General features: G+C 61.0%; 2 protein-coding genes across 2 annotated transcripts; both read left to right on the forward strand.

Annotated features, from left to right (window-relative positions):
* The first annotated feature begins 61 nt into the window (after nucleotides 1-61).
* On the forward strand, nucleotides 62-4,912 carry CHRND (cholinergic receptor nicotinic delta subunit). The gene is made up of 12 exons (XM_055724080.1): nucleotides 62-675; nucleotides 1,350-1,495; nucleotides 1,687-1,731; nucleotides 1,843-1,952; nucleotides 2,058-2,213; nucleotides 2,450-2,565; nucleotides 2,792-2,992; nucleotides 3,340-3,451; nucleotides 3,574-3,688; nucleotides 3,906-4,107; nucleotides 4,210-4,328; nucleotides 4,411-4,912. Exons 1-12 carry the CDS (start codon nucleotides 624-626, stop codon nucleotides 4,591-4,593), a joined length of 1,557 nt encoding a protein of 518 aa, XP_055580055.1. The 5' UTR covers nucleotides 62-623; the 3' UTR covers nucleotides 4,594-4,912.
* Nucleotides 4,740-10,939, forward strand: CHRNG (cholinergic receptor nicotinic gamma subunit). The gene is given in 14 exon segments (XM_055723858.1): nucleotides 4,740-4,743; nucleotides 5,415-5,644; nucleotides 5,646-5,703; nucleotides 6,128-6,267; nucleotides 6,380-6,424; nucleotides 6,633-6,742; nucleotides 6,837-6,992; nucleotides 7,275-7,372; nucleotides 8,166-8,369; nucleotides 8,663-8,777; nucleotides 9,046-9,160; nucleotides 9,505-9,709; nucleotides 9,812-9,945; nucleotides 10,020-10,939. Coding segments are annotated over 14 exon segments (1,782 nt in total). The 3' UTR covers nucleotides 10,188-10,939.
* Nucleotides 10,940-13,494: the final 2,555 nt, after the last annotated feature.

The raw sequence follows: 13,494 nt of genomic DNA on the forward strand, positions 1-13,494 counted from the left end.
AAGCAATGCCCTCAGCCTCTGCTCCTGGCCCTGGCACTGGTGCTGTGTCCAGCCCGGCACAGACTCCTCAGCCCCCTCCCCAGGGGCCAGACACCCATCCTGCCCCCACAGCACCCACAGCACAGCATCAGTGCCCACCCCTGCTGCTGCCCCATCAGGGACCCACATGAAACCTCCTGCTGGCGTAGGGGCTGAGCGTGCCCTGGGCCAGTGGCAAGTGCCAGGGTGGTGCCATCCATGCGCTCGAGCATCGGTGGGTACCAACCCCTCCTGCTTGTGGGGACCCTGCCCACCCTGAGCAGCATCGCTGAGGCTGCTGAGCAGTGGAAGGCACCGCTCCTCCCCACACCCAGCAATGCCCATGCTGGGGTGCCCAGGCGCAGGGTGATGGGCTGGCACCCATGGGGCCGGCAGGGCCAGCTGTGCCTGCCTGTCTCCCCTTCTCTGGGCGCTGGAGTGCCGGAAGAGCGGGGTGGGAGCGGGTATCCAGTGCCGGTACCCTTCCCCCTCGGCACCTGGCACCATCCATCTCCCGCTCCACCGGCAGCCGGACATCCGCTCGGCCAGGCCAGGCGGGGAGGCAGCCAGGGCCTGGCACGGCGTGAGGGCACCGCAGGCGCTGCATGGGGGACCTGCCAGCACGGCTGGCCCTGCTCGGGGCACTGGTGCTGTCGGGTGAGCAGGATCCTGGGGTCGGGGCTGCCCTGTTACTGGGAGGGAGGGGGTTGGGCTCCCTCGATGGGGTCTGTGGGGGGTGATGGCGGCAGGGTCCAAGCTGGGTGCAAGTGTCCCCAGGGCTGCGTTTTGGGTATTGCCTGGCAAACTCCCATCACTGAGCAGCCCCTGTGCTTCTGTCCTGACTGTGCCACCTGGAGCCATGTCCCTGCCCGGGCTGTGTGTCTGTCTGTCTGTCGGTGAACAGTATCACTGTGTCTGTGTGCAGAGTGACACTGCATCTATGGCATATGTCCCTGCATATACTAGCTTCGTGTCCATCTGTCCATGTGTGCCTCTGCGTGTGCATCCACCTACGTGCACAGTGCCACTGTGTCTGTTCCCCAGTGTCTTGTGCTTGTGTGTCCCTGTGTGTGCTGGTTCTGTGTCTGTGTGTCCCTCTGTGTCCATGTCCTTGTCCCATGCCCATGTGTGCCCATGTGCCTGGGCACATCTGTCATTCCTGCATGTCCCGTGTCCACACCCCTGTGCAGCACAGACATGCAGTGTCCTGACCTGCTTCTGTCCCCCCCATCCTTATACCACCCTGCCCTAGTCAAGCATCCCTGTGGGGTGTCGCTGGGCCTAGTAACCCCCCCCAACCCCCTATGGTTTGCCTGACCCCCCACCCCCAGGCGGGCTCTGTGTGAACCAGGAGGAGCGGCTCATCCACTACCTCTTCGAGGAGAATGGCTACAACAAGGAGGTGCGCCCCGTTGTCTCCACTGACCAGGTTGTGGACGTCTACCTGGCCCTCACCCTCTCCAACCTCATCTCTCTGGTGAGCCCCAGCAGGCAGTGCCCACCGTGAGGTGCCCCCCGGCCATGCCTCAGCCCCAGGGCTGGCTAGGTCAGGGCAGCCCTAAGGCTGCTGCCCCAAACCCTGGCTGGTGAGGGCTGGGGGGCCTGGGCTGGGGGGGCTAGCTGCTGGGCATAGCCCTGGCATCTCACTGCCCCACACTGTCCTTGCAGAAAGAAGTGGACGAGACGCTCACCACCAACTTATGGCTCGAGCACGTGAGTAGGGACAGGCATCATGGTGTCAGTTGTGCCCTGAGGCACAGGCAGCGGGGGGGGGGGGGGGGGCTCAGTGTGATGGTGGGGTGACCTGGGAATCCCTCCTGCCAGGGCTGGACTGATTACCGCCTGCAGTGGAACAAGTCTGAGTTTGGGGACATCGAGGTGCTCCGCCTGCCAGCAGACATGTTGTGGCTGCCTGAGATAGTTCTAGAGAACAAGTGAGCCGTGCCTCAGTTTCCCCTCCTAAACACCCCACGCTGTGCCTGGTGCATGCCCAGGGCTCCCTCTGTCCCTGCCATCACCTCGGCTCTCTTCCGACACAGCAATGATGGGCTCTTCGAGATTGCCTACTACTGCAACGTCCTCATCTACGACACAGGCTACGTTTACTGGCTGCCACCTGCCATCTTCCGCAGCGCCTGTCCCATCAATGTTGACTTCTTCCCCTTTGACTGGCAGAACTGCACCCTCAAATTCAGGTGCCAGGGGGGTGGCTGGGGCAGGGCAGGGGTGGGCAGCAGGGTGGGCATCCTGGCCCCCCATGGTGCCCGCTGCTGCCAGCACCTTCCCTTGCTATTGGGGTGCAGCAAGGTGCCAGTTTGCAGGTGACTCAGTGGCCCAAGTCCATCATGCTCGAGGTGGGGGTGGGGTGGGGGGTGGGTACCAAGCAGCAGGTACAGCCCCTCACTGCCTGTGTCCCCTGGCCGTGGGGCAGCTCGCTGGCGTACAATGCCCTGGAGATCAGCATGCACTTGAAGACAGAAAATGACCCGAAGACGGGCAGGGATTACGCAGTGGAGTGGATCATCATCGATCCCGAAGGCTTCACAGGTAATGCTTGAGCTCTCTGCCATGTCCTGTGGCAGGGGGACATCTGGCATTGGTGCAGCCTGCCATGGAGACACCTGAGTGCCCAGGGCTTTGGCACCCTGGCACCCATCCCATCAGGCCTGGAGCCACCCAGATACAGGATGGGGAGACCAGTGTTGGTGGGGCTGGCAAGGATGGACATGGCAGGTATCCCTCACACCATGTGCTGTACCACATGCCCTGGCAGAGAATGGGGAATGGGAAATCATCCACCGCCCGGCCCGCAAGAACATCCACCCTGACAACCCTCCGGAGAGCAGCGAACACCAGGATATCACCTTCTACCTCATCATCAAGCGCAAGCCGCTTTTCTATGTCATCAACATCGTCACGCCCTGCATCCTCATTGCCTTCATGGCCATCCTCGTCTTCTACCTGCCTGCTGACAGTGAGTGAGCCCTGTGGCACCTGCACCAGGCACCGGGGTCACCCCATGGGGCACCTCCATGTCCCACACCAGCACCAGGTCCTGGGACATGGGGACACCCCAAAGCCCAGCATGGGGACATCCTAGTACTGGGACATCCCCATGTAGGACACCATCATCGCAGCCAGGCACCCTGGCAGGGGCATGCTTGGGCACAGGATACCCTGTGTGGGACCCCGGGATACCCTCATAATGGGAAACCCTATACGGAGCACTGCATGGTGGGACACTGGAAGGGCAATCCCAGCATTGGGGGCACTGGGGAGGGGCCTGGAGCAGGTCTTGCCCTGAGCTCCCCTGTTCACCAGGTGGTGAGAAGATGACCCTGGTGATCTCAGTGCTCCTGGCCCAGTCTGTCTTCCTCCTGCTCATCTCCCAGCGCCTGCCCGCCACCTCCCACGCCATCCCTCTCATCGGCAAGTGAGTCCTGGGCACCGCTGGTTGCAGTGGGCACATCACAGGGTCCCTGTGGTGCCAGAGTGCTGCTCTGCCTGTGCCCAGCCCCTGTGGCAACCCCAGCTCCAGCTCCGTGCCCCCCACAGGTATCTGCTTTTTATCATGCTTCTGGTGACAGCTGTGGTGGTGATCTGCGTTGTGGTCCTCAACTTCCATTTCCGCACCCCTAGCACCCACATCATGTCTGACTGGGTCAAAGAGGTGAGCAGGGTGCTGGGCTGGGTGAACTGGTAAGTACTGGGGTGGCACTGTGGCCCACAGAGGCCATGGGACATCACAGCCCCAGCATTGCATCGGGGTGTCCCATCTGCACCCCTCCAAGGGGTTGCACACCCAAGTCGGGGGCAGAAGGTGGGGACAAGGTGCCACTGCAACAGGGAGGTGGCCAAGGGACCTGACACCACCTCCTATGCCACAGGTCTTCCTGGAGACCCTGCCCCACCTGCTGGGCATGTCACAGCCGGCCGAGAGCCCAGCGGGCACCCCGTGCATCAGGCGTTGCAGCTCAGCCGGCTACATCGCCAAGGCAGAGGAGTACTTCAGCGTCAAGTCCCGCAGCGAGCTCATGTTTGAGAAGCAGTCGGAGCGGCATGGGCTGGTCAGCCGCATCACCCCTGCCCGTGAGCCACAGCCCCTCTACAGGGACACAGGGAAGGGGGGTGGAGCGGTGGTCTCCAGGGATGGCCTTTTGGAGCCCATCTCACTGCCCCCCTCACTCCCAGGTTTGGCACCACCAGGCACAGACGCAGGCGAGGAGCAGCTCTACGAGCACATAAAACCTGTCATTGACAATGCCAACTTCATCGTCAAGTACATGCGGGAGAAAAACAGCTATAATGAGGTAGGGGCCATGGGCATGGGGGGGCAGGGGGGCTCCCTGTGCGCACTGCTCCCCACTGCCTGGATCCTCACTCCCTCTCCAGGAGAAGGACAACTGGAACCATGTGGCCCGGACTCTGGACCGCCTCTGCCTCTTCCTTATCACCCCCATGCTGGTGGTGGGCACCCTCTGGATCTTCCTCATGGGCATCTACAACCACCCGCCGCCACTGCCCTTCGCTGGAGATCCCTATGACTACCGGGAGGAGAACAAGCGCTTCATCTAGTGCAGTGTGTGTGTGGGGGGGTCCCATATGCCAGACCCCTGCTCGCTTACCTTGGCTTGGGAAAATAAAGCTGGGTACTTCTTGCTGCAGGGTCCTGAGCTGGTGGCTGCTCTCAGTGTCCCCCATGAGCATGGTGCCCAACCCGAATGGGTGCTGTTGGGTGTCCCGAGCACAGCGGTTCTCAGGCGTAGCTGGAAGGTGTGTTTTCCAGAGGGGATGCGGTGGTGCTAGCCCTGCTGCTCCCACTGGGCTGGGCATTCAGGACAGCATGGGCTGCGGAAGGGGCTGGACCCCCCCTCCAGAATGGCACCATCCCCTGCAGGCCCACTGCAGTGGGCAGAGATGCCATTAGTACCCACATCTCCCCCCATCCCCGTGGCCCCCCTAGTCAGACCCACGAGTGTCCCCCCCAGCACACCCCCTCCCACAGTGCCGCGCCGGGGGCCGAGACGGGTGTCTCCTTGCCCAGCACAGCAGCAGGACGCCAGGGCTCCGGTTTCAGGGGGCGCAGCTGACATCCCCCCCGCAGCGGCGGCCCAGGACAGCTGTCATCCTCTCCGCTGAGCCAGGAATCTCACCCCCTCCACCACTGACCCCCCTGCACAGAGCCTGGCAGGACCTGGAGCCCCGAAGTGGGCATCACTCCCGGCTGGCGTGGTGGGACTTGGCTGCTCCTTCCCTGCCCTACGTGGAGGTCACAGGGCACTGCTGGGGCTGCTTGCCAGGGGACACCCCTTCCCCACGGGCTTCCAGCGCAGGGAGATGCATCCCTCTGGGGGGGGGATGGGGAAACAGAGGCACGGAGCTCATTTTATCCCCAGACCCAATCCCTACCCTGCGGGCACAAAATGCCAGAGGAGCTTCCCAGCAAAGTGGCACCATCCCGCCAGCGGGGGGGTGGGTGGGTGCGTGGGGGTGGTCACCCGTCCCTCCCCAGCCCCTGAGGCTGTTGGGAACAGCTGACGGTAGCAGGGGACAGCTGTTCCACCCCACCAGGCGCCAGGCCCAGGACACCACCGCACAGGCAGCCGAGTGGAGCCCCAGCCCCTGTGCCCCACGGCACCGCCATGCGCTGCCACAGCCTCCTCCTCACCCTCTGTGCCCTGGCAGGTAAGGGGTGCTGGCCCCGGGGGGAGGTCTGGGGGGGCGCCCAGGCACTCCCTGCTTTTGCCCTTGGGGGTTTGTCACCCATGGGTGTACGGTGCTGCGCACCGTCCCACCAGGGTGTCCCCATACTGGAAGCCCGCTGTCCCCATGCCCTGCCCTTAGGAGGTCCCTGGGGTAGGGGATGTGGGGGGAACACCCCCACCTCTGCTTGCATGCTGGGACACTGCTACACGCCATCAGGCATGCACAGCCGCATGTACATACTACAGTGTATATGACACATGTGTGGGTATCCCCTCCCCATGCACACCCCATGCCCCGCCCCGCCCCCCCCCATCCCCCCCTTCCCCCAATAGCGGGTCCCGGGCACATTGGTGGCCCCACCACCCCAACCCTGGGGTGCCCCCATGGCATGTGCCCTCCCCAGGTGTGGGCTGCAGGAACCAGGAGGAGAAGCTGCTCCAGGACCTCATGAACAACTACAACCGGCAACTGCGTCCAGCCCTGCATGGGGACCAGATCATTGATGTCACCCTAAAGCTCACCCTCACCAACCTCATCTCCCTGGTGAGAACCCCTCCAAGTCCCCAGGTGGGATGGGATTTGCCCCCACACGTGGGGCAGCAGGGAGAGGTGGGCAGGGCACTAAAGCAGTCTTCTTCCCTTCCTTCCTTGCCAGAACGAGCGGGAGGAGACCCTCACCACCAATGTCTGGATCGAGATGGTGAGACCCCTCACGTCCAGGCAGGATGGCCCCAGCCACGTTTGCATCTCAGGGTGGCACCCCATGGAGGGCTGGCACCGTAACCTGCACACCATTTTGTGGCTGCTCCCAACCGAGCCCATTTTGGGGGCAGCACGGGACAGGCAGCTGACAAGCTCCCCTCCCTCAGGGAGCACTGTAACCCCTCCCTCTTCCCCCCTTCCCCCAGCAATGGTCTGATTATCGCCTGCGGTGGGACCCCGAGAAATATGACAACATCCAGACGCTGCGCGTGCCCTCCACCATGGTCTGGCTGCCTGACATTGTCCTGGAGAACAAGTATGTGACAGGGCAACGGGGACATATCTCTGCACAGGGGGTGGCAGCTGCCCCTTGGGCATGGTTTGGAGCTAAGCCCACCCTTTCTCCCCAGCATCGACGGGACGTTCGAAATCACCCTCTACACCAATGTGCTGGTGTATCCCGATGGCAGCATCTACTGGCTGCCCCCTGCCATCTACCGCAGCGTGTGCTCCATCCACGTCACCTATTTTCCCTTCGACTGGCAGAACTGCACCATGGTTTTCCAGTGAGCACTGGCTGGGCATGCACAGGCACCATGGCATGTCCTCCTGGGACACAAAGGATTAGCATGGCATGTCTGCCTCTGCCCTGGGGCAACAAGCCCCTGGGCAGACAAGTGCCACATACCTGTCCCCTGGCACCCTGCTGGTGGCAGGAGGCACCTTGGCCAAGCCAAGCACCCCAAAGCAGAGCTGGAGGTGGCCAGCGTCACCCAGTGCCACACTGGCACTCTTTGCCTATCCAACCTGCTGCTGCCAGCCTGTGCCACCCCCTTGTCCCTCCCCAGGTCCCAGACATACAGCGCCAATGAAATCAACCTGCTGCTGACAGTGGAGGAAGGCCAGACCGTGGAGTGGATCTTCATCGACCCGGAGGCTTTCACAGGTAACACCATGGCTGCCCCCATGGCACAAGAGCATCCCACCACAGGGGACACCCAACAGGCCTGGCACTACACCAGTGGCTGCCAAAAGCAGAGCTGCAGGGGCTATTAGCAGCTCCCACCGTTACATGGGCACTTAAGTTATTAGTGGAAGCAGAAGTGTGAGAAAGATTTGTTTTTCTAACCCCCCCGGCTCAGGGCTCTCACTGCCTGGCAGCTGCTCCTGGAGAGCACCGTTCCTGGGAGCTTGATTGATGCTGGGAACGTAGCTGTCACGGCCAAACGATGACGTTTTCCATCACATTTTAATTGCATATTGAAGGAACAAAATGCTTTTCAGGCAGTGAGATTTATTTTTTCATTACCGGCCCGAGCTACGATCTTGACTAGGAAAAAAAAATCTATCGCTCCCGCAGATGGCAGGGGAAAACAGTGTGCTGTCACCCAGGATCATGCTCAGCTTCCCCCCATGACACCCAGGGGGCAGGGAGATGGGGGGACCCCAGCTCCACGTGTAACACCTTGGGAGCTCCCAAGTGGCCTGAGGTGCCCCATATGTGCCTGGCTGCCCCCTCCAACAGTTTTTTGGGTTATTTTGCCAAGGCAACACTTCACAGTGCTCATCTCCCTCTCCAGTGGCTCTAGTGCCTTTCCCTGCACCATGCCCAGCCTGTGTGCCCTGTGGGGCCCGTGCTGATCACCAGCACTCCCCTTCCTCCCACCCCGGGCTGGGGGGCTGGCAGCCCAGTGCCCCTGGCAGCGCGGTGGGACTCACGTGGCACCGCTGTGTGGCAGAGAATGGCGAATGGGCTATCAAGCACCGCCCGGCTCGGAAGATCATCAATTCGGAGCAGTTCACCCCAGATGACATCCAGTACCAGCAGGTCATCTTCTACCTCATCATCCAGCGCAAGCCGCTTTTCTACATCATCAACATCATTGTGCCCTGTGTCCTCATCTCCGCCATGGCCGTGCTGGTCTACTTTCTGCCTGCCAAAGGTATGCACTGGTACCATACCCACTGGGGGCATGGCGATGTGCAAGGTGGGGGCAGTGACAGGCAAGGAAAGGCTCATTGTCCCCTCTGTACTTGGGAACCATCAGTGCCATCTCTCACCCACACCTGTGGTATTTAGCAGGGTGTGTGTGTGTGAATTTCCAGGTACTCCATGGTTAAAGCTTCATGGCAGAACTTGGCCAGTTCAGCTTTGGGGTGGGGGCTTTTCGCCAAAGGAGGGCAATGCCCACACCACTGCCCTGTGCCAACCTCTGCCTTCCCCCCTCCTTGGCAGCGGGTGGGCAGAAATGCACTGTCTCCATCAACGTCCTCCTGGCCCAGACCGTCTTCCTCTTCCTCATTGCCCAGAAGGTGCCCGAGACCTCCCAGGCTGTGCCTCTCATTGGGAAGTAAGTGATGCATGGGGACAGGGGTGCCTGCCCTGTTGTCACACTGTGCCAGCAGGACCTCCGGCACTCTGGTAGCAGCCAGTGCGCAGGGACAGGACCCTGGTACAGAAATAACCCCCAGCTCAGTGGAGCTGGTACAGGGCTACCACGTGCCTGTGTCCCACTGCTGGTCTTCAGTTTCCAGCCCAGGAGGGCACTGAGATGGACCTCACATGCCCATAGCTTGTGACCTACCAGCCCCACGTGAGGCTTTGTGCCCCCTCCCTAGGTACTTGACCTTCCTCATGGTGGTGACGGTAGCGATTGTGGTGAATGCTGTCATAGTCCTCAACATCTCACTGAGGACACCCAACACTCACTCCATGTCCCAGAGAGTGCGCCAGGTACCTGCCGTCATCCCCCTACCTCTTATACATAGGGAATGGGGTAGGTATTTGGGGACCAAGGTCACGTCCCTTGTGGGGTGGGGTGGTGGGCATGCCTTCATCTGAGGGCAAGTCCTCTGGCACAAAGAGGGACCCCAGACTTCCCCAAGAGACCACCAAACCCCGCCAAGTCACTCTGAACACTGGGGAGCACAGCAGATGCCAACACACCCAGTGTCCTGGTGGCACTAGGATACCCCACGTGGATGCTCCAGGCAGCGCAAGGGGACCCGGTCACACCCATCGGGTGCCCTGGGTGGTGGTGGTGTGGGTGAGGTCCCCACAGGTGACACTGTGCCCAGGTGTGCCTGCACCTCCTGCCCCGCTACCTGGGCATGCACATGCCAGAGGAGACAGCGGGGCCACCGCAAGCTGCCCGGAGACGCAGCTCCCTGGGGCTCATGGTGAAAGCTGATGAGTACATGCTCTGGAAAGCCCGGACCGAGCTGCTCTTTGAGAAGCAGAAAGAGAGAGATGGGCTGATGAAAACGGTGTTGGAGAAGATTGGTGAGTGCCCCTGGGGGTTTGGCACCACCCTGTGAGGCTGGGAGATGTGCCAGGCAGCCAGGCACTCACTGTGGCCTGCTGAGCCAGCTCTGCTGCCTGCAGAACGTGGCCTGGACAGCGGCAGTGCCCAGGACTTCTGCCAGAGCTTGGAGGAGACAGGCCCTGAGATCCGCGCCTGCGTGGACGCCTGCAACTACATTGCCAATGCCACACGGGAGCAGAATGATTTCAGCAGCGTGAGTCAGGGCTGGGGGGAAAGGGGGACCCAACTGGGGGGCAGCCCTCACCCCCCTCCTCGTGCAACTGGCAGGAGAGCGAAGAGTGGATCCTGGTGGGACGGGTGATCGATCGTGTCTGCTTCTTCATCATGGCCTCCCTCTTTGTGTGCGGCACCATTGGCATCTTCCTCATGGCTCACTTCAACCAGGCACCTGCCCTGCCCTTCCCCGGGGACCCCAAGCAGTACCTGCCGCAGTGATGTCCGCAGGTGCCCACCAGCCATCCTGCTGCCGGGACCACCGGAGCCAGGGGCTGGGCACCCTCAAACCAGCCTGCCTCATTGAGGTCCCTGCAGGCACAGCAGCTCCTGGTACCAAGCATAACACTGGAGGACTGGGGATGGTGGGGCTCTGCCAGCCCCCAGCCGTGGTGGTGATGGGGAAGGGGGGAACACGGGGTGGCCATGCTGTGCTGAATGTAGAAGTAAAGCCTGCGGCAGTCTCGCGAGCCTCTGTGGCATCATTGCTGCATGGCCACTAATGGCATTGCCCCTCTTGGACAGACCGCACATGCCACCTGTGCAGGCTGCCCACAGACCTCTAAGCCACACAGTCCTGTGCCAGCACCACACAAGGGTGCTCAGAGACAAGACAAGGGGGAACCAGAGCAGAGTCAGGCATCTGCTGGTGCACCAGCACTGGCAGCAAGAGCCACGCAAATTCACGGCAATGGTGGCAATGGGGCAGGAATCACGGATACAGCCCCCCATCCTGGGGCAGCGATGGAGCCACAGAAAGGCTTAGGGGCAGGTAATTCCCTCCTCCCAGCCATGGCTCTTGGGGGCAGCTGAATTGCTGTCCCTGCTTCCTAGTAAGCAGCTTGGGGTGGGAAGACCATGGGCCACCAGGCACCCACACCCCCTCAGGGATGGGTGCCCCTTGGCACCCGCTCTACTACGAGCATCATTACGTGACTCCCTCCCCTGCTGGCCCTCCTTGCCATACAGGATCATGTCTGTCAAGCACAGCCCCTTCCCCCCACCCCGGTGCTGCCGCATCCCCCCTCCCCGGTGCTGCCGCATCGCCCCCCCCCCCCATGCCCCTTACTGACCTCTGGGGCCCCCATGGCTTTGTCCCTGCTGGCAGGGGAGATGCGGGAGGTCAGCCTGGGAACAGTGGCAGGCAGCGTCTGTTCCTCTGTGGTCCAGCTCATGCCACCTGCGCCTGGCTCCAGGACGTGCTGTGTCTCTATCAGCGTCACTGTCCCAGCACTGGCTGCCTCTGCTGCTGCAGGGAGAAAACCAGCTGGTTACTGCCCGTGATCAGCTCCTGGCACTGCCTGCCAGAGGCGAGGGCACCGCAGGCACAGATGGTGGAAGGAGGCAAACACCCAGCAGCTGAGACATCACCTCTTGGACACCTGCAGCCTGGTCACGGCCTGGAGCCACCCTCCAGCTGTGCCAGCCTGCCCACGCTCACTGCAAGGTGGCTTTTCCTGCCCTGTCCCCAGGAGGTGCATGACACCTACAGCACCAAGACCAGATGGATCCAGCGCACCAGGCTGGCACCTCGAGGCAGGAAGGGATGGTGCCCACCAACACAGGCAGGAGTGCCCGGAGGAGCTCACTGAGCATGCAGGGCCCTGGCTGGGTCCTGCCTGCTGTCCCCCTGGCTGGGTCACCTCCCATGGGGGCAGCTCCCAGGGCTATGATCTCAGTGAGGTGACCAGGTCCTGGGGCACCGTACTCCGCCAAGCCATAGCCTTCTTGCCGGCGAGCGACAGCACTGCACAGCACTCCTGTCCCCCCACAGCAATATCCTCTCCCCAGCCCCACAGTGGGGGAGGACAGACGGTCCTGGCCAAGTGTCCCCAGCCCTGTGACAGCCAGGAGCTGCCGTAAGCTGCCCAAACCACAGCACCAGGCACGGTCTCAGTCCCTGAGCTCTCTCTCCCCAAGAAAGTGCAGAATTAATGAGCTCTGGTGTGTCTTTGCCAGGCCGTTTCCCATTGATTACTGGGTCCCTGTTGCCCTGCTGCCAGCCTCCAGGGCAAGGGAGCTCTGAGCAGGGCCAGGTGCTGTCACCCACTTCTCCCCACTCCACAGAGCTGCTGCTTCTTCCAGGTGAGCTCAGTTGCCAGCATATCCATACAGCACAACTGGGAAGAGACAAACTTCCAGCCTGCCAGGAGCACATGACTGAGATCACATTCTCCACCTTCCCCAAGCAGTGGTTTTACCTGCCCTCCATAACTCCCTGGGGTTTATCACCACACTAGAGACAAGGACTGAAACAAAAGCAGTAGCTGGATGCCACGGGTCTTGGGCAGCAGACGTGTCCTCCAGGAACTGGGCTGGGAGGGAACACTTTGCAGGTCACTCCATCCAGAGCTAGCAGGGTGCTGCAGGAAGTGCACTGACAGAGGAAAAGCCCCCCCAGCCCAGCATCAGCCCCACATGACCACACCCCACCAAGAAGCACCAAGACAGGGCAACATCATGCTCCAAGCATCCCCCCAGCTGCTCCTCTCCAAAACTGCCATATTTTCTGTGGGCTGGGAAGCAAATTTCCTCCTTAGCTCCGGCTTGGAGACATCCAGCACGCTCCCTAAACCGCTCCCTGAACCTCCCAGCCAAACATCAGCTCCTGCTTGACCAGCTGTAGCTAGAGACACCCAGGGCCCATAAGCCCACCACAGCCAAGCATCCCCTTGGGAAAGCCCTGCCAGTTTCCCCAAAGGCCACAATGTGGGGCTCTGAAGAAGTTTAAGGGTTGATAAAGCCTTGAGGAGAGCAGCAGGTCATGACTCACCGCAGATTTGGGGCTCCCACGGCTCCAGGCTTGCTTCCTGAATGAAGAGGATCTGAAACCTTTTTCTACAGCATGACAGAGGCTCCTATCCCTCCCAAACAACCCCATGGCTATCTTTACCACTCTTATTAGGAGGACACTGTAGAGCACAACCCCAAAAGCCCTGCTCAAAAAAAAGTCTGGCTCCATTCCTCTCCAAGCCATAGGAGGCACCAAATGTGGTGCTTGGCACTGATCAAACACTGATGTTCTTCTGATCTCAGGAAAAGTTGTAGCCTGTAAGAGCAAACTCCATCCCCAGCCAGCTTGCTCCCTTCAAGGCTGAACAAGAGGAACCAGTGCTGAGTTCCTCCAAATCTCAACCACAGTAGCACCGGGAGGAGAGGAACAGCCTCCTAGGGAAGGGCTCTTCCACAGCTCACTTGCAAAGCGTATTTAGGGGCAGCACAGCAGGACTGCAGCATTTTCAGATTTAATAGCGAGCCTGTACTCATCAGCATCAGCTTAGATGCGGGGCATCAGCGGCGAGAAGTGGGCGAGTACATGAAATAGCAGAGGTGGACGTGACGCGCAGCTGGGCACAACAGGACTAAAGCCCTAAGTGATGTCATCTGCAAGAAGCTAAATGTGCTGTGAATAAAAGGAGCCTGCAGCTAGTATTTCAGCCTTGCCTTACAAGGCTATTTTTGCTTAGATTGCCAAAATGTAATTACAACTAAATCCCCCCTAACAAATACTGGAGAGCCGCAGGGGAGA

Source organism: Falco cherrug, chromosome 11 (genome assembly GCF_023634085.1).
Source record: "Falco cherrug isolate bFalChe1 chromosome 11, bFalChe1.pri, whole genome shotgun sequence".
In the NCBI taxonomy this organism is placed as follows: domain Eukaryota; kingdom Metazoa; phylum Chordata; class Aves; order Falconiformes; family Falconidae; genus Falco; species Falco cherrug.